The sequence below is a fragment of the Camelus dromedarius genome, chromosome X (assembly GCF_036321535.1).
Source record: "Camelus dromedarius isolate mCamDro1 chromosome X, mCamDro1.pat, whole genome shotgun sequence".
In the NCBI taxonomy this organism is placed as follows: Eukaryota; Metazoa; Chordata; class Mammalia; order Artiodactyla; family Camelidae; genus Camelus; species Camelus dromedarius.
In genome coordinates, this window is record NC_087472.1 from 34840098 (window position 1) to 34867249 (window position 27152).

The 27152-nt window shown below is 40.2% G+C and overlaps 1 protein-coding gene and 1 non-coding gene across 2 annotated transcripts in view; both read right to left on the bottom strand.

Annotated features, from left to right (window-relative positions):
- Positions 1-27152, bottom strand: part of COL4A6 (collagen type IV alpha 6 chain) — a 264531-nt gene that overhangs the window by 136458 nt on the left and 100921 nt on the right. Inside the window, exon 3 of the mRNA XM_031446146.2 lies at positions 9635-9718. Coding sequence (XP_031302006.2) covers positions 9635-9718 — 84 coding nt within the window. The remainder of the gene's footprint in view (positions 1-9634; positions 9719-27152) is intronic.
- Positions 22986-23059, bottom strand: TRNAG-ACC (transfer RNA glycine (anticodon ACC)). Its single transcript has one exon. It is a non-coding gene; the product is annotated as a tRNA-Gly (tRNA).

Sequence of the window (27152 nt, forward strand, 5' to 3'; positions counted from 1 at the left end):
GGATATAAACGGATGCTATGCCTGCAGTCAGGAGTGACTTCTCACTGGGGCAGGGGAAGATGATTGATTTGTTATATCTGGTCTACATCTTCTTGGCAGATTTTCTCCACACAAGCATTCCTCCATTCACAATAAGACAACCAAGATGAGCTCAGTTGATTATGGCCACGGAATTAAGAGGCCATTTAATATGGTAGAAAGAACACTGAGCAGGGGAAAAGAATACTTCGTTCAAATCTCAGCTATGCCACTCGCAAGGGACCTTGGGAAAGTCTCTTAACCTCTCTGAAACGTCTTCTTGTAAAAGTCTTCATTTTTAAAGAGAGGGAAAGAGCATTCACAGGCATGCTGGGAAAGCCTTTTATAAACTATGATATGCCACTTGGGGCTTGGATCCAACCTCCCAAGCTTGAGATTTTATGATTTTAAAATTTCTTCACTGTCTCACTTCTCCCCACTCCTGAGATCCCCATTGCTTTATTTTATATAACGTTGTCAAGGTGAGGTTCTATCGTTGGTGGCATGGCTGTTTTATAGGGAAAGAGCAAGAGATTTGGGGACAGTTATTTTTTTCTTATTAAAAGTTTTTTTTGCCTCTGCTCATGGGTCCCATCTAAGTTAAGTATGGTCTAGGCCGGTGGTCTCCAAGTCTTTCTGATTGCACACCCTTTTCAATTAAAATAAAATTAGAGCATGGTTCATATGTATATATACATACTATATTATTAATAATTACATAAGTTATATACATGTCCTACTCTGCATATATATGTACAAACATATATATTATGAAACACACAATGAATAGAAAATGTTAAAGGATGAGATAAAGATGACATAAATAGCATGTCAAATGTCTTAAACAGAGACAGACTCACAGACATAGAAAACAAACATGGTTACCTCGGGGAAAGGGGGAGTGGAGGGCTAAAATGGGAGTTTAGGATTTGCAGATACTAGATACTATATATAAAATAGATAAACAACAAGGTCCTACTGTATACCACAGGGACCTATATTCAATACCTTGTAATAGCCTATAATGAAAAAGAATATGAAAAGGAATATACATATATGTATAAATGATCACTATGCTGTACACCAGAAATTTACATAACATTGTAAACTGACTATACTTCAATAAAAAAATAAAAGTAAAAATAAAATTTAAAAGGCTCATGCATCCTGGGTCACAGGACTACGAGTTAAAAAAATGTCTTGTTAATTGTGATGGCTTCATTATATTATTAGCTAATATTTCCAGGCATCATATACACTTAGGGCACGGTCTTTCATCACTGAGAATGGGTATAAATCCATATTTCATATAGTCTTCTTGAGTATTCTTGCATTACTTTTTTACTGACTTCTTGTGAGGTATAATTAAATTGTTGTGGGTTTTACTGCATAATGAGGCTGATGGAAAAACTCATTCTAGAAGTAAGAGAAGAGTGAGCACTGCCATTTTCATGTGCTTACATTATGGGTATTATCTTCAATACATGGTTTATCTGCAGGAATTTTCTTAAATCACTTGTGCGTTTTGTGAGGGTTAATGTAGTTAGATAATATAATCCATAAATCCACTTAACTGGGCCCAAGTAAAGACCAGTATCTCTGGTATACACACAGGAAAAAAAGAAAAGTAAGGTTCCCAGGGTCAACCCTTCCATCTGTGGGATCCCATCTTCCCTCAGAATACCTTACAAAGCATATGCAATGGAGGGGTCAGTGACAATATGCATATTACATATTTGAAAGGCTTAATAATAGTAATAACAATAGCTAATACCTACATAGTGCTTAGTGTACTACACACTGTTTTAAGCACTTTACATAAATCATTTTGATCCAAATCTGAATTTCTTTCTAGACTTTTTCAATATAAATGGAAATAGAAACTGGAATTCTTTTACACTGATTTTCCAATGGACTGACTTCCAAGTACCAACCTCCCCCTCCCCTACACCTTCACCAATTTTGGAGATCACTGATCCAGGCTTAGAGATTTAGAATCTCTGGATAAGTGTGATGCTTCTATAAAATACATCTCAGCAACTCTTTCTGATATCCTGCTGCTGTAGTTTAATGCCTGCTAATAGATGATCCCAAACAGGGACAGGTGACACAGGACGCAATCCCAGGAAACTGATAGCAGCCGGAAGTAACTGGGTGAGGCGGCCATGGTGGGTGAAATGGGAATGAGGGGCCAAGAGTGAGAAATCCTGGAGCCAGAGGTGGGGAAGCCTGGAAGGAGAAAGAAGGAAGTTAGAGGCCAGAAAGGAAAGAAAAGAACAAGGAAAGGAGAGGAGTAAACTGGGGAGGGAAGATGAAGGCAGACTCTAGGAGAGACTATGTCACACGTTGGTGGGCAAGATGCTCACCCATGTCTTGATATGTCACTGACATATGGCTTAGCAGGGCCAGGACATGGAAGACTGAGCAGTCTCTAAAGATCTGTGTGTGCAACCCCTCCCCAGGTATGCAGGGTCAGCCTGCCCCCTCTCATCAGAGGCATATGCAGTTTATTCAAGCAATGCCAAGCTAGGGCCATGCTTAATCTAAAGAGTGGGTCTCTAAAGCTAGAACTGCAGGTAGACCAGGCAGGGAAGATGTCCAGAGGGGGAAGGGAGATGGGTAGTCAGGCAACATCCCTATGACTCTCTTCAAATCACACCAGTCAGATGGTCAAGGAGGGGAGCACCACGCATTTCTGCAGGAGTGCAACTTCAGCTATGAGGTGCTTCCAGCATCGGCAGTAAAAAGCCACAGCAAGTGATTTACGTCTGAGGCAGCTGCCAAGACACCACTCCAGAGGGTAGAGCACTGTCAAACATTGCCCTCCATATCTCACTGCAACACCAGAAAGCACGATAAGACACTCTGGGGGCGAGGAACTGTCATGGTACAGTAACACGGTATCTGACTTAGATCGGCAGAGCTGGTGGGTTCTTTGAGATCACCCAGCCCACACCCCTCATTTTATTTATGGGAAAACTGGGACCCTGAGAGGGGAAAGCACCAGTCCAAAGTCACCCAGTGTGCAAAGCTTAGGCAGGGCACTGAGCTCTCTGAACATCTCAAGCAGTGCCCTTGACTCCCACAGCATGTATTTATCTCCTTGGCCAGCTCCTTGGCTCCTCTCTAACAGAAGCCCCCTCACTAGTATGGATAATGTATTCCATAAACCCCATACTGTCCCAACATGATCAAAGAAAGGATTAAGATAACCACAAACATCTGCTGGGCTATGATTGCATCTTGATTCAGTGCAGACACTAACTTTTAACATTATCATCACTTATCCTTGACCTAAGTAACTATATTTAAAATACACAGGGATCTTTTTTTTTAAACCTCCCTCCCCTACTGTCACCCAGTGGCTACTTCCCTGGGCAAACACTTTTCTTCTCCACCCACAAGGAAAAGGAACAAGGGAAACTCAAGACTATCAACTTTGCATAAGGTTCAAAGGCTTTCAGCAAAAGGTCTGGTGGAGAGGAGGGTGAAATCGACGTCAAAAAGAAAGTGTGGTTCTCTTTCACTCACAATTATTCATGAATGTCCTCACCTTGGAGGAGGAACAAATTGCCGGTAGTAAAACAACAGCATTTTGCCAAGTCCCTTGCATTGGGAGGCACAGAGGAAGAAGCAGTTAGGCAAAAGAAGAAGTCAAGGTCAAAAACCCAGAGGAGTTAGGTAGAGCAGAATCCCAAAGCAAGCTATGGGAACCAGAGTGTGGGAAAGAACTGGGGCCCTTACAGCTAATAGGATCTAAAGGAGATATGGAAATGACTGCCCTGCTCTTTGCCTTCTTGTAGACTGGATTTCTCCCTAGACAAGAGACTCTCATCTGCTTCACAGCAACCTAACAGCTAATCCAGGAGAGCAGGGCTGGAATCATACTCAATCAAATTGGTTGGTCGGTCAGTCCTTGATGAAACCATCTACAATAGTGCCTCCTGCCCCTGTGGAGTCTGAGACCAGGTCTCTGCCCTTGAGGAGTTCATAAGATAGAGGAGAGCAGAGAAATCACGCTGCAGTTCAGCATGAGAAGGATGAGAAGAGTAGATAATCTTCCATCATGGAGAGCTTCTAAGGAGGTGAAGTCTGTGTGCAGTTTTAAAGGATGGGTGAATAGAAGCAAGTTGGCAGAGAAAGGATAGAGCTCATAGAAGGAGAGTCCACGGCAAGAGGGTAGCAGGTATGAAACTTGGAATGTATTAAATAACATAGCAGGTTCAGGGAACTTTCAATAGTTCCATTTATGTGTATGGTTCTGTTTTGTTTTGTTTTCTGAAGAGGGAGGCTCCTCGTGATGCGAGAGAATGTTGGAGAGGTTGTCAAGGGCTTGGCCATGGAGGACTTTGTAAGCCTGCTAGAGTTAAGATTTTATTGTCAGATCAGTGGGGAACCATGGAGGGATTTTAAGCAACAGTTTCATGGTCATATTTATGTTTTGGAAAGATGATGATGGTCGAGGGGCAAATGGATGGGAAATAGTGAGACTGGAGATTGGGACATCAGTCTGGGGGCTATTATGGTCATTCAGGCAAGAAATTATACAGGCACGGATTGGAGAAATAGGTATGAAGGACAGTGGATGGATTTGAGCTCTATTTAGGAAGATAAATGGATGGAATTTGGTGATGAATTGGAGGTGATAGTGGAGAAAGGAAAGAGAAGGCAAGAATGACTTCTGGGCTTCTGGCTTGAGCAATGGAGTGCTTGGTGGTACCATTTGTTGAGATGGGGAAGACACAGGTGGGACTTAGGAAGACACATGTTTGCTGGGGGTTGGTGGTTGAATTCTGTGTAATACATGCTGGTGGTGCCAGTGAAACTCCAAGCAGAGGTATCCAGCAAGAAACTGACAATGCTGACCTGAAGCTAAGGAGCAAGGTCTGAGCTAGAACTAGAGATCAGATATCTATCACTGTACGGGTGGGAGCTGAGATCCTTGGAATATACGACACCACCCTGGAGGGGCCTATAGTGAGAAGAGAAATAGCATGAGGTTAGAACCCTGGGAAGTCCCAATCAGAATAGGAAAAAAAAAAAAAAAAAACCAGGAGAGAACAACAGCAGTATGAAATCCAAGGGAATAGAGAGTTTCAGGAAAGAAGGAGGTGTCTCGTGCAGCAGAGAAGTCAAGGAAGATAAGAATGAAAAATATCCATTGTTTTGGCAACAGGTGGGTTAGTGATGACCAGTGTCAGCAGCAAGGCCAGCCCACAGAGGACTGAGCAGCAAGTGGGAAAGAAGGCCAGATGCTCGAGTGCAGGCAGCTGAAGCCCGGCCACCTAAGGAGGGCACGCACAGTATGAGTTTTTGCTTTGGAGCAGTAGAGGCTAAGGACGTTGGTGTGTGTGGTAGGAGTGGGTCAGGGCCAGGGTACGGGGGAGGGTACCCAGAGAGACGGGAAAGATGTACACACCACAGGAATTGCCTAATTCGGGAGAAAATGGAAAGGCCTCTTGGTAGTCATGGCACCAGTCAGCTGACACAGGGAATGTCAGCTGTTTGCAGGAGGAGAGTAAATTGAAGGGCTGGTGGTTAATGTATCTGGGCTCTGGAATTCATGGGAAACACACTCTGTGACAGAGAAGCAGCAGGATGCAGGCAGGAGATAAGGAATTAAGAAAACCTGGGCTGTTGCAGGCCAGCCTCATAAACTCTCCAGCTAGGACAGGGCTTCCCAAGCCATAAAATAGGGGCAAACAGCCCTTACCTAGGGGGGAATCCAAACATTCCCTGTGGTCGGGGATTATCTGCGACAACGCATTCTTAGATGGCATGGATAATTAGGAGCTCTCCATGCTGTATATAAACACCAGAACACTGTTAAAACAGGGCAAACTCTGAAATGCTATTAAGGAACGGCAGGCTCAGAACAAAACAAACAGTCCCGCCTGCTCCCAACTCGAACACACGCAGTGTAGCATAATGCAGAGACAGCTTTCAAATCCAGTCGGGGAAAAAAAGAGGAAGGGATGGAGATGTCATCCTAGAACAATTTGATCAATCCAATGGCAGGAAAAAAAAAAATACCAGGGAAGGGAAGAACTCAAAAGCATGGTTCTTCCAGATAATCACACCTACTCCCATGAAAGAAAGCTGGAAGTCAAACACTAATTTTTTTTATCATCAAAAACCAAAAACAGAAACAAAACAAACAACACAATTTTTGCCATTAAAAAAAAAAAACAACTGAAATATTAATTCCAAATTTAAGTGTCCAGGGGGAAAAAAGACACCTTTAGTAAGCATTACTAGGCGGGTCATTTTTTTAAAGGTGACATTCTCCTAAAGTAGGCTGAGTAAGGTTTAGCCACAGACAGGCTAGTGACCTTGGGCAAGTCACTTATCAGTTTGTTTGTTGCATACAGATAATAGAGACCTTGGGAGAAGATGCTTTGGATAGTACAAGGCAGCACACCAACACTCGGCAAGGGCTTTTCACCAGCAGGGCATACCTTCGAGAAATCGGTTTGAGAGAGCTTAAGCCAAAAAGGGCTGGATCACAGTCGTGTAGGAGTGAGTGCTAGGTGTTGTGTAAATGTCTTAGTCAGTTCAAGAGGCTTTTGGCAAAGGAAAAATACACACTGCCCAGCAAGCTATGTGCTTGATGTCTCCCCAAGGCGGGAGGCAGGCCTGCCAAGGGCTGCAGCGTATCTCAGGGGTGACCCAACGTTCCGTTCCCCTCCCAGCTCGCAGAGCTCGAGAGGAACAGCTTGAAATCCAAATGGGGCCCTCTTCTCAGCTAAGGAAAACAGTCTCAAATCTTTCTGACATCTGCACAAAAGGGGTACTGAGGGGCTGCCCTGCAGGGTCAACAGTGCTGGGGCCAGTTTAAACAATCTGCTTGGCCCTGGGAACGCAGGAGGGTAGGGAGGATGTCTGAAATGGACCTGGCCGCGCCGGCAGCTTCAAGCATCCGTGTTCACAGGCTCGGCCCCCATGTGCACTGGCCTCCTGATGTATTTGGGAAATAGGACATCAGTGCACTTGACTCATGAAATACAGCTTGGTCTTGTTCAATACCCTTGACAAACGTTCCCAGAAATTTCAGGCTTCACAAATAAACTTTTAGGAACATATTTGACTGTGTGGACATCAAGTCTTTTAAAAATTGAAGAAAAAAATCTGTGTGGTGATATTCTCTTTTTCTCCGTCCCACACCCCTTCAACCACTCATGTTTTCAAAGGAGAAGGCAGACTAGGGCTCCAGATGTTTGGAATCCAAATGAGAGCTCCTCACAGAGGAAATCCACTGCCTTCTATCTTCAAAGATCAAAATCTCAGCCAGGGGTGAAACCATGAGGTCATCATAGGCATGTCTGCCTGGTGTAGGACTGACCTCTATTCAAAATATATAAGAATTTCTACTTTTAAATTCTCCCCAACCCCATTAATGGTCCAGAGCTGCTTCTCAGTTCCCTGGCTGCAGGGTCTGACCAACTTCCTGTCCCCCCACAACAACCCATCAGGAAATGTCCTTTTGCCTCAAACTTCAAATCTCATCTGCTTCTACTTGGGCTATTTGCATTTGCTATATCTTTGCAGGGGTAAAGTAAATCAGTAAGAATCTCCCCTTAGAAAAGTGGGGCAGAGGATACATCCAGGAAATTCACAGAAGAAATACAAACTTGCAATGAATATGTGAAAAGATGCTTAAACTTAACATATAGTCTGGGAATTGGGATGATTTTCAACCATATTAGCAAAAATATCAAGTGCTGGCAAGGATGTAGAAATGTGGGCACCCTTGTACAATGCTGATGGGAGTGTAAATTAGAATAGATACTCTGTGGGGTAATTGAGCAAGTTTTGAACACTAAAAATAACTTATTACCCTTATATCTAGTAATTCTGATCCTTAGTATCTATGCTAGAAATGAGTACAAGGAGGCCTGTTCAAGGATTTCCATTGTAGCATTTCCATTTAAAAAAAAATAGCAAAAATTTGGAAACAACCTAGGAGTTCATCAAAAGGGAATGGCTAACTTAAACTATGGAGTAGAGGAAAAGATTTTAAAGACATATCATGTGATCAAACAAATAAATTAAAAAGGCACAGAAAATATATTACTTATAATAGTTTGAAAAAAGCCCAGAAAACAAAACTATTTATATATATATATTTGTACATATCTGATGATACACAGAAAAAAACCAGAAAGGCAATAGTGAGACTGACAGAGCATCAAGGGAGACTTTTGCTTTGTCTGTGTTACTTGCTGTTGTTTAAGAACATATTCATATATTTGTTGTAGAATTCTATTTTCCTAAAGTGTTTCCTGGTTATAGATCAGAGGCAAGAACGTGGGCCTCCTTGGCTATAGTGAACATGACTCCCATGCGAGGCAGCAGTGAGTAAAGTAAATAGGTGAGAAATCAAAGGACCCAAGTAATAGCCTGAATCTGTCATCAATTTGCTGTGTGACCCTGGGAAGACATTTTCCTTCTCAGGGTCTGTTTCTCCAGTACAATCTGTGGATAAGATGAGAGGCTCACTAAGATACTTTCCCTTTCTCATATTTTATGATTTTCTAAGTCTATGCTTTTCATGTATAATAGGTCTGGTCCCTTTTGATGAAGAGGTGGCTTTTTATACTTTTCCTTCAAATTCTGGCATAGTCTGACATTTCACTTTACTGCAAATGGAAGATAATGAAGGAAGGAGGTGGAGCGGTCACTCTGTTCCCTGTTCGGCTATGGTTTTGAGGGTTTGGTTGACCTGTTTATGCTACCCTCCTTTGACAATGTCAGCTCTTCGGCTTGTTTGAATGTGATGAGAGTGCAAATACAAGGCTGGAAGTCAGAAGATTTGAATTCTACAGGGTGGCCATAAATTCTGAAAACGTAGATTAGATTTTATCTTTTTTTACAGAGTGAACCCCCTTGAATACTTTTGCTGAGTTATACTAAAGATGCAGGTTTATTCAGGGCAAATCAAAACTACTAATCATCTGAGGCAACACATCACATATGTATATATGAGGATTGATAGACATGCTGTGTCAGTGTGCCGTGTTCATTGCAGTTTGCACAACCATTTGAACTGGGCATGGCTATTAAAGGACAATACATTGAATAAATCACTAAATGTTTTAAAACATATCCTGTGTTTTAATATAATATCTATAAATCAATCTTTATGTGTAGTCACCTAGATTTCTGGACTTCACAGCTACCCTGTACCCTTGATTTTGGATGCATCACATCCTTAGTCTGTAGATAACAATTGCACCACTTGTTTCCCTGAGAGGCAGGAAAGAACCAAGTGGATACAAATGAGCTATGAAAATTTACACATATCTACAAACATATCATCATCTGGTTCTGCACAACCTAATTGGCTTTTGGAAATACTCCAGATGAAACCTTGAGGAAACCTTGGCATTGAGTCAACGAAGGAAACCTTTCCCTGGTCCCTCAGAAACTTTGACCAATCTAGTTCTGTCTATCATTCATTAGCAAAGCTCCTTCCAGCTGGTCCTCATCACTTTGCTGGTTCCATAAGGTCATGAGAGTAAATTCTAAGCAGTTTAATTCTAAAGAAAACACACATACACTTCAGATACCAGCTCCTGTGACTATCTGTCTTTCAACAATGAAAGAAGGAACTTACTCTGGCTCCTTTCTCAGGAAAGCATTTACAGCCCCCACTGCAGTCTTGGCCCCCGCATGGCTTTCCATAGGCCTTCTTCTCTCCCTATTAAAAAAGAAAAGAAAAGAAAAGAAAAGAAAAATATTAGTCAACCATGTGAACCAAGAAGCAATGTTGCCCAGGAACAGAACCTGTAGCCACACTCCTCTTAACCAAATAAATTAAAGTGGCTTAATCATCCCACTTGATGGTGTCATGAGTCACATGAAATAAAAAGTCATCTGAAGCTAGCACCCTTTTAGGTCCGTATCACACTAAATAGCCAGTTTGGTAGCTGGTTTGGGAACTGTGACTTAGATACTCCTTCATTGGTAGAGATTCTAGTCACAAACTACAAGAGTTTCTTTCCATGGGGCTGGAAATAGACTCTAGACATCTCCCTGGCTCCCACTGGACTTAGATATTTGCACTCACTGACAAAGCAGTGGCTGTAGCAGAGAACTGGGGAGAATTTCAAGTGCTCGAAATGGCATGCTCGATGAAAATGGTCATCCTGCACTCTGCTCTCAGAGTCGTTCTCAGCCTCCACTTTTAGCCCGCCATTCAAACGTTACAGTGACACCCCTGTGCCCAGTGAGTCAAACCCAAATTCCTCAGGTGATACTGTACAGTATCCCCCAAACTCTCTAACTTTTTTTCTCTTCTCTGTTCTCTGAGGATGATGATGACGACGAGCTGAATTTCTACAAGGCCCCCACCTGACCTGACATGGGCTGACGCTCCAACCTCATGTCCTCAATCTCTCCCTGCCTGGCTCTGCTTCAGTCACTCTGGTATTCGTTCTATTCTTTAAAAACTTTAGCCTGTTCCTGCCTCAGGGCCTTTGCCCCAGTCGTTACTTCTGCCTGGAATGCTCTTCCTCTAGATATTTTTGATCCCTGGCCTCTTCTCATAGCCAAGTCTCAGTTCAATTGTCTATTCTCAAAGAGCCCTTTCCTGACCACTCAACCTAAAGTGGCCCTCAGTTACTTCCAATCATATCATGATGTTTTCAACATTAAACATTCTGTCTCGCCCCATTAGAATGTAAGCTTCATGTAAGCAGGGACCTTAGCTGTGCTGTCTAACATTGTATCCCCAGTGTCCAAAACAGTGAATGGCATGTAAACAGTGTCTGATGAGCTCACAGAGCTGGGACTTGAACACAGGTCTGACTAACTCCAAAACCTTGACCTTAACTCTTATGCCTTAGTGTTTTCTAAGTCTTCTGTCTACCAGAGCCTCAATGCAAAGACTCAGAAATGAGGAAACTGCCATTCTGACCCTATCCACCTTGGAAAAAAAGCAAAACATAAATTCTAACTATTATCTGTAATGAGAACTTTATCACTAGGATGGATTTAGTATCATCCAACTTTTTTGTTTAATGTTGGCTGTTTTTTTTTTTTTTCAAAAGAGAAAGGCATATTTATGAGCCGGCCTCACACTTCATCATTCTTGCCTCTTTCTACTGTGAGCCTTTTCCTAATTCCCTGGGAGTGCTGCAGATTTCTGAGATGGTCTCTTATCTCTTTAGACATTCCCACAACACTTTATCACCACAACACCTCGGTAATAAGGTAGTGATGGCAGAGCTATGACAAAATATGGCTATTTTAGATTCCAAACACCTTCCTGATATGAGATATTTTATCTCTCTTATATGCCTTTGACATGGTAAGTGTTATTGTACACTTTCCAGTTTGCCCTCTGTTGTAGGGTATAGAGGACAGGCCAGTTTTCCTAAGGGTGAGATCAAGAGGTGCTGTGTGAGGAGGAAGACAGGGGCTGGCATGGAATAGAGAATAGGGAGACAGAGCATCATTGAATTTAACCCTCACCTATGCTGTGTCCCCTTTGTCTAATGTCAAGTACCATATTTCTTGTGACGATGGATAATTTCTATTTGCTTCTCCATATATTTCTGTCTTTTCCAAGCAGTCTTCAATGAACACATATAATGAGCAAGAAGAAAAAACTCTTATGTTACTAGATGATAAATCCATCACCTTCAAGGGAGAGGACTCAACAGGCATTGTCAAAGTTGAAGTGGTATCTGTTCGGAGCTATGGCCTAATTCCAAACAATATGCCTTTTAGGTGTCCCATAATATTTGTCTGTCATGGACCAAAAGTTTCCAGATCTCTAGCATGGAGCGAGGAGGCCAGAGGCAAGGGAACTGGATAAGACAGGGGAAAAAAATTCCAGTAACAGGAGCTGCACAAAAATGTAAGGAGCAGAAGCTAAGGTTTCTTGGGAACTTGGCAGAACAAGGAGGCAAAGACACCCAGCTAACAGACAGGAAACCATCACTGTCCTCTGTCACTGAGGAAAGTAACCAGAGAAGCCCCACTGGCCACAAGGCAATTTCCTGTAATGCTGGCCCTGGCAGTTCCCCCAGGAGTCTTCAATTACACTGAGTGGGGGGGGATAAAAGGAGTGGCTTCCAGGGAACATGGCAAGACCAAGCACGGAGGAAGTCTCTGCCCTATCCTGGCTTGTCTGGGGACACTCCAACCCCTGCTCAACCAGGCCACATCACTGGTGTCATTCCCACCCTGGAATGCTCTCTCCCTTCCTCTTAAAAGCCAACCACTCCTTATACCCACAGAAAATTAGAACTGGAAAGGCCGGGAAAGATCATCTAATACAGTGGTACTTAACTCTACCAGACCAGCACACTATTTTTTATTATAAATATTTATTATTCTTTCTTGCTCTTGTGGAAAGAAATTCATAGGAATAAGTTATAATACAGATGCAAACAATAATTGTAAAAGCATATATTATGCCATAATTGTATTGCAAAGAAAAAACAAAAAGTCACTTATAATGAAACAATAGGTATTTTTTTAATTGAAGTAGAGTTAATTTACAATGTTGTGTTAGTTTCAGGTGTATAGCAAAGTGATTAAGATATATATGCATATTCACTTTTTCAGATTCCTTTCCACTGTAGTTAATTACAAGATATTGAATATAGTTCCCTGTGCTATACAGTAGGTCCTTGTTGTTTACCTATTTTATATACAGCAGTTTGTGTCTGTTAATCCCAAACTCCTCATTTATCCCTCCCCCCCAAAACAATATGTATCAATATGTAAATGATCATACATAGCTCTATAAAAAAAAAGTAATGAAATTCACCAAAGGCTAGAAGCTTGATGCAGAATCACCAGGAATGCCACAGCCTGCTGAAGCAGAAAGACACTGGGATGTGGTATTGCTGACTCAAGTACCATGAACGGAGTTGCTATTACTGCACTGGTTCTCTGAAATGGTGAATGTTCTGGGGATAAAATTCAATCTTTCCTTTGTTTACGGAGTAGTTTTTTTTTTCCTTTTTTTTTTAAAAAATGGAGGTACTAGGGAATGAACCCAGGACCTCATTCATGCTAAGCATGTGCTCTCCCACTGAGCTATTACTTTCCCCCTGTTTACTGGGTAGTTTTAATCAATAATAATAAAACCATAAAAAAATCATTTCAATATGTAAAGTGTGGTTATGTTTTAGGCTCAGATAATTATAAACAGGGTTTTCACCTCCATGAATGTCCAGAGGTCTTCTAAATGTAGGGCAGGATGCAGGCCAATTCTTCATAGTGTACAGAGCATCTATCATTCCTGGTGCCTACCTAAGAGCCTCCTCCAGTCATTTGGACAACTAAAGACAGCCCCACAATTTCCAAAATTTCCCGTGGGAGTAGAAGGCTGAAGTTAAGAACCATTAGTTTAATCCAAATCCCCCACTGTACACATGAGAACACTGAAGGAAATTACTTTGGCCCAGGTCACACTGCTAGCGAGTAGACTGTAACACTTCTGAACCTAATTCCACATTCTTCACTCTATTCAATACCTCTCAAGACCAATTTCAAGTTCCATTTCTTCCATGACCACTCCAGTTCAGTGAAAGGACACAGCCTGCACTCTATGTATGTCCCACTCACTGGGCAAGTGTCACACATTGTTGAGGGACAGTCCTTACAACGTTCCTTCAGTTGCATAGCTGAGAGTCTTGTTTCCTCAACCAGTGATGTCTGTAAGGGAAAGGTCAACCTATTTGACCTCTTTGTATATTCCCACAGTGTTAGTGAGGCCACTACTTTCTAGCCATTACCTGAGGCAGTATACCTTTGTTAAGCACGTAAGTTCTGGAGTCAGTCTGTATAGGCTTAAATCCCAGCTTTAATATTTCTGAGTTGGGTGGCCTTAGGCAAGTGACTTATTCCCTTTGATATTCAACTTTCCACCTGTAAAATGCAGGTGTCAACAGTATCTACCATATAGGTGTTGATTGGAGGATTCAATAAGATAAAGCATGCAAAGCACAGTGCCTGGCTTATAGTAAACACTCAGTGTCAGCTATTACTGCATTAATATTAGCTATGTCACTCTATTCAGCATTTCTGTCACACTCTGGCTTCTCTCTGGAGCTGATAGTCAAATGGTATGCAATGACATGGTCATGCTGGATTATCTATGGCAGATGTCCACTCTGCTTGGTTAGGACATCTATTTGGATTTGTTGATGTTTATGTAAATATTTTAAATATGACTAGTATCTCACACCTTTATCCTTTTGCTGATGCTGGTTCCTTTGTCTAAAATGACCTCCCTATCCCCTTTTCCCATTTACCACAAACCAAACTTCTACTCACTCTTAAAGCCTAGCTCAAACACCATCTTCTTGGTGAATACTCTCCCAAATTCTTCCCTCTCAGCAATTTCAGGCAGAAGTTTTTATTCCCTCCTCGTTGCTGATGATGCTTTTCCTTATTGGCCTCAGTCTACTTGGATCTGCCAACAGACTGGGAACAGATTCTGTTTTCTTCTTCTCTACATCCCATGAACCAGCGGATACTCCAGAAAGGGTTGTGAAATAATTGTTCTCCGAACAACTAAGTCACAAGTGTTAGGTCAGGTCCACCTGGGATTCTCCCTCTCTCTTTGGGTTCCTGAAATAGTTACATCACAGTGTCCCCTCCACAAGCCAATATGCTTTTCCAGGCATCACCAGTGTTTTCTGGCATGAGTGGTGGCAGAGATGACCATGACACAGAAGGTAACCCAGGAAGCAAGACGGACTCTAAGAGCAGCTTAACTGGAGTGACTGGATGGTTGGCAAAGGTGAGTTATGTTTATGAGCAATTCCTCGAGAAGCTTAGTTCACAGATGGCTGGCTGTGCAGCATTTTATTTTGACCATCTCCTCAGCTAGTATTTCTTAAGCACCTACTATCTGCTAAGCAATGTATTAGACATGAGGGATAGAGGCTGCATCATACAGCCACAAGTGAAACCAAGTCCCTGCTCTTGTGTTTATAATCTGGGGGGAAGACAAACAGTAAACAATAAATATCACATCCATATTTGTCCAATGACATGTGTTATAGAGGAAAATAAAGCAGGGGAGAGGGATAGGAAGTGTTGGGGTTAGGTTGCTACTTTATATAAGGAAGTCAGGGAAGGCTTTGCCCAAAGGTGACCTCTGAGCAGAGAGCAGTGTTTCTCAGAGCATGGTGCCTGGGTCAGCATCATCAGCCCTGGAAACCTGTGAGAAATGCAAATTCTTGCCCCTCTTGCAGATCTACTAAATCATACAATTTAGGGTGGGGCCCAGCAATCTGTGTTTTAAAAAGCCCTTCAGGTGATTGTGATGCACAGTAAAGTTTGAGAACCCCTGCTGTAGAAAATGAGGGAGCAAGCTCCCTGGTAATCTGGGGAAGGAGTATTCCAGGCAAAGGGAAGAGCAAGAGAAACAGCATTCAATGAGAGAACATGCTTGATGTTTTGGCCAAGCAGCAGTGAGACCAGAGTATTGGAGTGGGTAAGGGGAAAGCGGTAAGTCATAAGGCCAGAGCTGTAGCAGGGGCCAGAGTGTAAGAACTTTGCCTCTGACAAAACACTGAATGGTTCTGAACATAGGAGTGACACGTCAGCTCCATGTGAACTGTGGTGGGGCAAGGATGGACATAGGAAGGCCACCTAGGAGGCTGACATGGTAGTTCAGCAGAAGGATGACAGTGGCTTGGACCAGAGAGGCAGTTGTAGACACTGGCAGAAGTGGGAGGATTCTGGACATGTTTTGAAGGTAGAGCTACTAGGATTTGCTGATGGACTGGATATGGGATGTAACTGAAAGAGGAGTCAAGGGTGACTCAGGTTGCTATACTAAGCATCTAGAAGGATGAAACTCATTTATTCAGATAATGAAAAATGTCTGGGAAAAACTGTTGGAGGGGCATCAGGAATTCTGGTTTCGAGATGTCTGTTAGACACCTAACTGGAGAAATTGAATAGATAGTTGGATTACAAGAAAGATGGCTAGCTTGGAGATGTACACGTGATACCTTAGTATAGACTCATCTAAGTTGTGGTAACAAACCCTAAATCTCAATAGTTTAACACAACTAAGGTTTACTTCTTTTCGTGTCACAATCCGATGAAGGACAGGCAGCTCTCCTTAGTGGCTTTCTTTCAAAGGTGACTTGGATTTCCAAGCTAGATTTGTGTAGTAACTCCACCATCTTAGATGTTAATACTTGTTGCTAATTGCCCATGATTGTGTTCATGTTCCCTTTAAGAAGAACTACACACACTGGACAACCTAATAGTATGGAAAATAGGAGATAACACGGATTATATGACGAGCACCATCTCTGCCATCGCTGGTATTATACAATGCTACAAGACTAGATGAAGTCACCAAGGAAAGGAATGTAGATAAAGGGAAAAGAAGACATCCAAGCATTGATCACGGAGGCACTTCAGTGTTAAGGGAAAATGGGGAGGTACCAGAGAAGGAGTACCAGTGTGGTAGGCAGAGAAGCAACATAGAGAAAGGTCCTGGAAGGCAAATGAAGAAAGTATTTCAAGGAGGAAAGTGTGATAAAATGTGCCAAATTGTAGATAAGTCAAGTAAGACAAGATAAGAACATACCAATGGAGTTAGCATTGTGATGATCTGGACAGAGCAATTTCAGGAAGGAGAATTAGGGAAATATGGAAGAACTATAATGCAGTTCTAAGGGTCCACTTGAGGTTAGTGACCATGGACTTGAAGGAAGACCAGTCATCAATACTGTGAGGTTCTCTTTAGCCTTAAGCTGGTTGGGTACAGATGTAGATTAGAAGAGTTGGATTTAACCATGGTTGGGTTCTGCTAAGTGAGAATACTAAAGAAAAAGAGAGGCAAGGGACTCAAAGGTTTATGAGAAGAAGTGATTTTTAATGATAGGCTATGGAATCTGGGCTTCCTAAAGAAGGAAGTGAGCACAGGTGGTGAGTAAGAGGCAGTGAAAAAGGTAGTAGAGTGAATGGATGATTGATCCTGGTGAGGTTGAAGAAATGTGTGGGTTTTAGAATTATGAGCAGGTCTCAGAAGAAAGACGGTGCTGTAAAGAGGCTAGGTCCTGTTAATACTCTACCTAGTACAAAAAAGGACAGCTCTACTAGGAGTATAATAGAGACTTCTTTTTAAATATATTTTTAATAGATACTTCTTGAATAAGCTCAGTAAATGGTTGTTGAAATGGCTGCTCAATCCTGTTTTCATACAACATAAGATTATTCTGTTTTAATAATGTCAGATTCCTTCAAAACTCCTTTCACACCAAATCTCATTTGATTTTCTACCACAAATCTGAAATAAGTGTTTTAGATGTATAGCTATATATAGTGACATACACACATATACAATATAACAATGCTTTCTTTTATATCTTCACCTATCCCCCTAGACAGTAAGTTCCTCTGCAGTGATGTTGGTTTGTTCACCATAAAGCAAATGAATTTAAACTCTCTAAGCCTCAATTTCCTCAACTATAAAACAGGGATAATAATGTTTGACTTCATAGGGTTCTGTGAATGAGGTTAGAGATTATGCCCCTAACAAAGTGCTTGGCACATATATGCTCAATATATGTTGGCTGGTATTATTTATAACTACAGCATTTAGCACGGTGTCTACCTGATAGGTGATCACTCAATGTCTGATTTGCATTTTAAAGATGAGGAAATGGAGGCTCAGCTGTTAGTGACTTCCTCAACACAGGAAGTTAAGTATCAGAGTAGGGATAAGAAACCAGTTATCCTCACTCTCTGTGTCAATTTTTCCTCCACTGAACCCACTGCTACTAGTTCCAGGAATTAGCTTGATATTGGGAAGTCAGGAAAAGAAAGATGATGTTGACAGATGCTTTTTTATTCTTTTGCCTTTTTTATCAACATTTGTTTACTTACTTTACAATAGCTTGTATTGTTTGTACACTTTTTAAACAACTTGTATATCCATATAATTCTCACAACTACTTTTGAAACAAAGAAAGAATGATTATATGTAAATTTTTCAGATTTAAAAAAAAATAAACCAAAGTCTCAGAGTTGGTATCACTTGCTAGTTAAGTGACAAAGTGAAGACTCAAAGTCAGGGCTTCTCTTTTCAGCCCAAAGCTAAACTCCTTAAAAGAAAAAGAATACGAGATGCCGAGGTGCCCTTTTATAATCTCCATTTCCTGTCAGTTGCCTCAGAGTCCAGAAACCAAGAGAGGCCTCTTTGTCTGGATCAGAACTTGTCCTGGGGCCACATTCATAATCATGGGTACCACTCACTGAGCATCTCTTATGTGCCTGGCTAAGTACTTCAATTTTGTTACCTCACAGAAGTGTCCCAATAGTGAGGAGGGCACTGTTACCACCACCATTTTACAGATGAGGAAACTTAGGTTTAAAGAGGTTTAATAGTTTGCTTACACAGTCACACAGCTTGGGAGTGACACAAATTCAAACCCAGGTTTGACTCAAAATCTTAGTGCCAGGCCCCCTCTAGCATCATCCTAGGTTTTCATACTTGGTGCTAATAAAACAGAGTCTGGCTTTGAGCAATTCTAAAACAAAACATGTGCATTGAAATTTAAACACACACACACACACACACACACACACATACACATACACGCAGACACACATTAAACTAAGCTTAGTCCCATCCCATATTTAACATTCATTTGCCTTTTTATTAACTTGGTTTAAATCTTTCTATTTTTTTGGTACATATATATATTTACTGAAGTACAGTCAATTTACAATGTTATGTCAATTTCTGGTGTGCAGCATAATGCTTCAGTCATACATATATTCTTTTTCATATTCTTTTCACCATAGGTTACTACTAGATATTGAATATAGCTCTCTATGGTGTTCATTTGCCTTTTAAAAACAGCTCCCTGTGAGTTTATGAATGAAAGTCTCTGGGAAGAGAAAACAGTGATCTGCAGGAGCTGGCTCCCTACCAGGTGAGACTTACCACCTACATTTTAAGGATGAAACTGACACCAGACATTGCTGAGTAGTTCAGGAAGGCATTTCCCTCCGTCTGTCCAACTGTGTTCCCATGCATATACAAACACAACTGATGGGGTCAGGGGGTGGGGAGAGGCATTTGGGATTTCACTTGGAAAAGTCTTAGCCAACCAGAATGAACCAGGGCCTGAGGGGATGTACTGTTCAGTTAGATAATAAAGTGAATTCACTGAGCAAATGCTTAAGCCACACAAATAGACAAACTAAATGCTGTCCATAATGTTCTTAGAATAGCATTTCTGAGAGTGAGAAAAAGAAGTGAAAGAAACTAGAAGAAAGTAAGGAATCTTTGAACCTTAAAGCTGGAAGGCACCTGAGGACCAGAGGTCACACAGTTCACATGTAGTTAGGTTGGCCAGTTTTAACGAACAAAAATACAGGATGCAGAGTTAAATTTGAATTTCAGAAAAGCAATAAGTATGTCTCAGCATATTTTCTTATAAATATGTCCCAGATTAGCATAAATATGTTCCATGCAATATTTGGGACATACTTATACTAAAAAATCTATTTCTTTATCTGACATTCAGATTTAACTGGGCATCCTATATTTCATCTGGAAATCCTACAAGTAACATTGTGACACACTGGTGTGACAGGTTCAGCTGTGAGGAGTGTCTAAAGTAATTGTGGGTAATAATATTTAAAATACAAACTCTGCCACTTACTTTTTAAAGTATTAAGAAGGCATTCAAATTTCTTTCTGTAATTGAGTCACTCTTACTTATATGCCTTCTAATATGGTTTCCAAAGCAGGAAGGAAAGGAACAGTTATAACTAACATTGGAAGGATCGCATTCATTCATTTATTCAACAAATATTTATTGAGTGCCTGCTGTGTACCAGGCACTGGGCTAGGTGCTGGGGATATGATGATTAAAAAAAATTGAATATGACTTTTTCATGAATGCTCACATAGCAGCTTTACTTATGATAACCTCAAAGTGGGAAGAGCCCAAATTTCCACCAAGAGGTGAGTGGATATTCAAACTGTCGTATATTTGTACAATGGAATACTATTCAGGAATTTAAAAACTGAACAAAGTATTGATACGTGTAACTGCCTGGATGCATCTTGCAGACATTACGTTAAGTGGAAGAAGCCAGGCACAGAAGCACAAATTCAGTAAGAGTTCCATTTATACAAAGTTCTAGAATAGGCAAAGCGAATAGATGACGACAGAAATCAGAATGGTTTCATGATGATAGAAATCAGTGGTTACCTCTGCAGGGGTGTGAGGGTGAGGTTCACTGAGGGTCCAAGGGTACCATCTGGGATAAAGGACATGTTCTATATCTTGTTTGGAGTGATGCTTATGAGTGTACACATTTGTTGAAATGCACGAATCTATACATTTATAATCAGCACATTTTTTGTCTGTAAAATATAATTGAATTAAAAAGTAAGTATAGTCCCTGCCACCATGGAGCTTATAGTCTCATATAAGATAAAGATACATACTTACACAAATATCTAAAAAATGATAATTGTGAGAAGTGTGATGGAGAAAAATAGGATGCTATGAATGTTTATAATGTTTGTCATTAAGACATAAGGATGATTTCTTCATTCAACAGATATTTATTGAGTGCTTACTCTGTGCCAGGCACTGGATTACGCCCTGGGAGTATCCTGCTAAATACAATAGACTTGCTCCTTTTAATTATAGTTGTGCTCTATGATACAAAGGAGACCAATGGAAGGATGTGAGAACATAGAACAGGGGTACTTGGCCTCCTCGGTGGGATCAGAGGTTTATTTAAGAAACTGTAGTTCAACTGAAGTCTGAAGAAGAGGAAGCATCAACTAGGTCAAGGGATGGGAGTGAGGCAGAGAAGCTTCCAGGTGGAGGGAACAAAAGATGCACATGTTCTGTGGTGAGAGAGAGCACGGCACACAAGAGAAGCTAAAGAAAGCCACAGAGACGGAAACAGGAAAGTAAAGGGGAGAGTGACAGAAGATTTTGCTGTATAGGCAGGCAAAGACTTGCTCATGCAGAGTCTCATAGGCCATGATAGGGAGGTTTGGTTTAATCCTCAGAGCAACAGGAAGTCACTGAACAAATAATTTTAAGCAAAGAGTAACATGATCAGATTGGCACTTTAGAAAAAAATTCTCCAGTGGCAGTATAGCTAATGAACAGGAGGGGGCGGTAGTGAGGTGAGAGGCCAATTAAAAGAGTTGGAGTGAGAGAAGATGGTGGCCTGAACAAGGGATATGGAGATCAGATGGGGAGAAGTGAATGAATCAAACGCCTATTTCAATAGAGAGGACATGACCAGAAAGGGACAAGGCTAGAACAAGGCTTTCTCACAACAAGTCCACTTCACTGATTTGAGGATAACCTTTAATGCACACCTGCTATGTACAAAGGCACTGTGTTGGGCACTGTGGAAGACAGAGAGGTATTTGGAAAACTTTGACTGCACTCAAGGAACTTAAAGCTGAATGACAACTATAATCAAAAGAGGAAAGAAGTATTTATTGGAAGAGGTAAAGAGACACCTTTCTAAAACTTAGATGTAATTATGTCCTGTCTTCTTTCCAAAACCTTTGATGACCCCCTCTTACCTGCAAACTTCAAAATTCAAGCACAACATTTAAGGGACCCTGTAAACCAGGCTCAACCTACCATTGCAGGCCAACCTATCACCTCCAATATTCTACTCATAGAGGTCTTTTTATCAGCTATTCCATTTTCATGGAATGCTTTTCATATCCCATCCATTTCTCTGGAAATCCTAATCACATCTTTTCTTTTTCATAACAATTTTATGGAGCTATAATTCATATACAATACATCCATTCATGCATCCTTTTTTTTCTTTTTGTATATATATATGTATATATTTTTAATTGAAGTATAGTCAGTACACAATGTTGTATCAATTTCTGTTGTACAACATAATGCTTCAGTCATACATGAACATCCATATATTCATTTTCATATTCTTTTTCACCATAAGTTACTACAAGATACTGAGTATAGTTTCCTGTGCTATACAGTATGAACTTGTTTATTGGATTTTGTGAGAATCCTCCTGTATTTAGAAGGGAGAGACACTCTGCAATAGTTCAGTAGGTGTTCTGCGTGATTCAACAGGTTTGTAGATGTAATTCTTGGTGTATTTGTGGAAGACAGAGAGCTGTGAGTCTCTCTACTCCGCCATCTTGGCACCTCCCCCACACGTCCTTTTTAAAATTTTATCTTCCCTCTTTTCCAACAGTAGCATGATTGATGTTTCATTATGGTATTCATTGCCTGCTCTAACCAGCCTCTCCTTTTGACCGCTTAAGAGAAATTGTGACAGTTGCTAATAAAAATCTACAAGATTATTCTGAGTGGTTAGGCTGAGCCTCAGGTTCCTCAGCTGTGCAAGGCACAGTGGGGACGCATGTCTTCCTTTCTGTCAGCCTATTCTTGCTACTAGACTTTAGGCATACAGTGTCATGGGCTTTAGTGGCTTGGCCCTGAGCCTTATGGCTTATTTATAATATGATGTCTTTAGGAAAATCATTCCAAGTTGAAAAAAAAAATCCCTTAGAGTCACTAGTTGGTAGCCTCAATTAGGATGGAAGAGTTGATAAGTTCTCTAAGAGTTGAACCGACAGGAATAGGAAGGATTGGGATTCCAGGACACAGGATTCAGATTGCTGGAAATATCCTGACAGACGGTCTCATCTGTTATTGACCCCAAATGATCAGGGACACTGCCATTTCTGTCTTTTGCACTTGGAAGAGAATCTAACAAATGCCCAGTTAAGATGGACAGTGAGTCCATGCGGACTTACCAGCAGTAGCAACTATTAGAAGGAGATAGAAAGTGAAACAAATACAAGTTGTTTCCATAAAGATAATTTTTTTAGCTAGCTATTTAGCTCATGATATAGATAGTCTCTAAGGCCTACTGATATAATTTTTTTGGCAAGCAGGAGGTAACTAGGTTTATTTATTTATTTGGTTTTTCAGTGGAGGTACTGGGGATTGAACCCAGGACCTCATGCATGGTAAGCATGCACTCTACCAATTGAGCTATACCCTCCTCCTTAAGGCCTATTGATATAGATGAGAGTAAAGATGTTTTGCTTACTCAGAGATGAGGAGAGATGACATGGGGAAGAGGATCTAAAGCAGGAAAATAGAATGGTTCATGGCAAATCCATCCCTCATGACTAGAAGGAAAACGAAAGGGAACCCCTCCCCAAAGTACAAAACCCAGTAAATAGCAGACTAGGATCTCTGTCTTCATTTGCCAAGAACAGCATGTTACTTTTACCTAATTTTATGGCTGCAATTTTAAGCTGTAAATCCTTTCAGAAGTTGATTTTAATTTTGCTTGCAGGGTGAGCCAGACAAACCAACTTGTCACGTATGCCTGCCTTTCTAAAATTAGGAGAAACAGCCCTAATCCCTTCTCATATGCAGAAAATAGAAACTAGTCCAGTAGTCTGCTTGGTTGGTGGGAACAGACTTTAAAAAGCAACATGCTAAAAAAATTAAATGAAATAAAAGCACTATATATCACAAGCAAAGTTAAACTCCAGTTGAAACTTTTTGGCCTTAGCCAAAGCCCATAAGCAAAGAAGTGGTCCAGTACTTCTGTCTCTGATTCTATGTTTCATTGCTTTGAAATCCACCTACTTTTCTTTTTATTTCTCGGCAAAATGACATGCAAAAGTGATTTCAGAAAGCCCATCTGTAGCAAGGCCTTGGCTACACCTTTAGTAATTCCTATGCAATATATAACCTACCAAAGCTCACTGAAGAAGAAATAGATAATCTGAATAGTCCTATATTGATTTTTTAAATTGAATTTGTAGTTAAACCCTCCCCACAAAGAAAATTCTAAGGCCAGATAGTCTCCCTGGTGATATCTACCAAACATTTCAGGGATTAAATAATACCAATCCCACACAAGCTCTGCCAGAAAACTGAAGATGAGGGATTACCTACTAACTCATCCTATGAGTCAAGTATTATGATCACAGACTAATGTCTTTTGGAAATACAGACACAAAAATTCTTAACAAAAATTTAGGGTATTGAATCCAACAGTATATAAAAATGATAGGACATTATGACCAAGTACAGGTTATTTTAGGAATGGTAGGTTGGCTTAACATTCAAAAGCCAATCAGTATAATTCATCAGATTAGTAGATCAAAAGGGAAAAATATGATTATCTCAATAGATGCAGAAAAATAATTTGACAATACTTAACATTCATTCCTGATAAAAACTCAAAGCAGACTAGAAATGGAAGGGAACTTCTTCAATCTGCTAAAGGACATTTATGAAAAATCCTATAGGTAACATTATACCTAATGGGGAAAGGCTGACTGCTTTCTCCACTAAGATTGGGAACAATGCAAATATGTCCACGTTTATACTTCTATTCAACATTATGCGAGAGGTTCTAGCTAGTGTGATAAATCATGGGGGGAAAGGCATCTGGATTTGACAGGAAGAAGTAAAACTGTCTTTATTCACAGATGACAATGTAAAAAATACTATGACATCTACAAAATAAGCTGCTAGAACTATAAGCGAGTTTAGTAATGCTTAATGATACAAGTTCAATATATAAAAATCAATTGCATTTCTATACATTAACAGTGAACAACTGAAAATTGACATTAAAACATGATTATAATAGCATCAAATATATGAAACACTTAGGAATAAACCTGACAAAATATTGGCTAAACCTGTAAAATGATTATAAATCAATAAAAAATGTTAAAAAAAATAAAAAAAATAAAATGGATTGTAGATCTAAATGTAAGCCCCAAACTTTAAAATTTTTTTTTATTTTTTTTAACATTTTTTATTGATTCATAATCATTTTACAATGTTGTGTCAAATTCCAGTGTTCAGCACAATTTTTCAGTCATACATGGACATATACACACTCATTGTCACATTTTTTTCTCTGTGAGCTACCATAACGTTTTGTGTATATTTCCCTGTGCTATACAGTATAATCTTGTTTATCTATTCTACAATTTTGAAATCCTAGTCTATCCCTTCCCACCCTCCGGCCCCCTGGCAACCATAAGTCTGTATTCTCTGTCTATGAGTCTATTTCTGTCCTGTATTTATGCTTTGTTTTTGTTTGTTTGTTTGTTTGTTTGTTTTTTAGATTCCACATATGAGCGATCTCATATGGTATTTTTCTTTCTCTTTCCAGCTTACTTCGCTTAGAATGACATTCTCCAGGAGCATCCATGTTGCTGCAAATGGCATTATGTTGTTGGTTTTTATGGCTGAGTAGTATTCCATTGTATAAATATACCACTTCTTTATCCAGTCACCTGTTGATGGACATTTAGGCTGTTTCCATGTTTTGGCTATTGTAAATAGTGCTGCTAGGAACATTGGGGTGCAGGGGTCATCCTGAAGTAGGGTTCCTTCTGGATACAAGCCCAGAAGTGGGATTCCTGGGTCATATGGTAAGTCTATTCCTAGTCTTTTGAGGAATCTCCACACTGTTTTCCATAGTGGCTGCACCAAACTGCATTCCCACCAGCAGTGTAGGAGGGTTCCCCTTTCTCCACAGCCTCTCCAGCATTTGTCATTTGTGGATTTTTGAATGACGGCCATTCTGACTGGTGTGAGTTGATACCTCATTGTAGTTTTGATTTGCATTTCTCTGATAATTAGTGACATTGAGCATTTTTTCATGTGCCTTTTGATCATTTGTATGTCTTCCCTGGAGAATTGCTTGTTTAGGTCTTCTGCCCATTTTTGGATTGGGTTGTTTATTTTTTTCTTATTGAATCGTATGAGCTGCTTATATATTCTGGAGATCAAGCCTTTGTCGGTTTCATTTGCAAAAATTTTCTCCCATTCTGTAGGTTGTCTTCTTGTTTTACTTCTGGTTTCCTTTGCTGTGCAGAAGCTTGTAAGTTTCATTAGGTCCCATTTGTTTATTCTTGCTTTTATTTCTACTAGGAGAAAATTTTTGAAATGTATGTCAGATAATGTTTTGCCTATGTTTTCCTCTAGGAGGTTTATTGTATTTTGTCTTATGTTTAAGTCTTTGATCCATTTTGAGTTGATTTTTGTATATGGTGTAAGGGAGTGTTGTAGCTTCATTGTTTTACATGCTGCTGTCCAGTTTTCCCAACACCATTTGCTGAAGAGACTGTCTTTATTTCATTGTATATTCTTGCCTCCTTTGTCGAAGATTCGTTGACCAAAAGTCAAACTTTAAAATTTTCAGTGGAAAAGTAGGAGAAACTCTTTATGCCCTTAGATTAGGCAAAAATTTCTTAGACACAACACCAAAAGCTTGATGCAAAAAAAGAAGAAAAACATTGAGAAACTGTACTTTATCCAAAGTAAAGACTTTCACTTTTTGAAAGCTATTCTTTAAAGAACATAAAGACAAGCCCCAGACTGAGAGAAAATATTTGCATATCACGCATCTCCTAAGGGACTATTAATACAGGCAACACCATGAATGAATATAAAAATACTTATGCTAAGTAAAAGAAGCCAGTAACAAAGCATTTATATTCCATATTTCCATTTACATAGAATTCTGAAAAATGAAAGTTAATCAATAGTGACAGAAAGCAGATTTATTATTGTCCAGGGACTGGGGTTGGTGGAAAAGTCTGAGGGGAAGGATTACAAAGGGGGATGAGGAAAGCTTTGGGAGTGATAGAAGTGTTCATTTTCTTGATTGTGTTAGTGGTTTTATTGTTGTACACATATGTTTAAACTTAACAAATTGCACATTTTAAATATATGCAGTTTACTGTATGTCAACTATACTTCAGGAAAGCTGTTAAAAATACTATAGGGTACTCAAAAGGACACAAGTCCCAATCTGAATAGGCTTCCAGTGGCCAAATAAGTGATGATTTGAGAATCAATAATAATAACTGCAATGAATGGGATGCTTAAAATATTTAAACCTCCGTTCATTCATAATGGCACTCTCCCCTAGGTCCCCAAACAAAAACCCTCTCACTGGTCACCTTTGGAGGATGCTAGAGTAATAACTAATTATTTTTAAAATTGGTTTAAAAAAGGAGGGGTGGCAGTGGTGGAATCAAGCATTTATCCCGCCTTTACTAAATGAACTGTAACTCAGGGTAACCATAAAAATTAATGAAGGGATGCTTC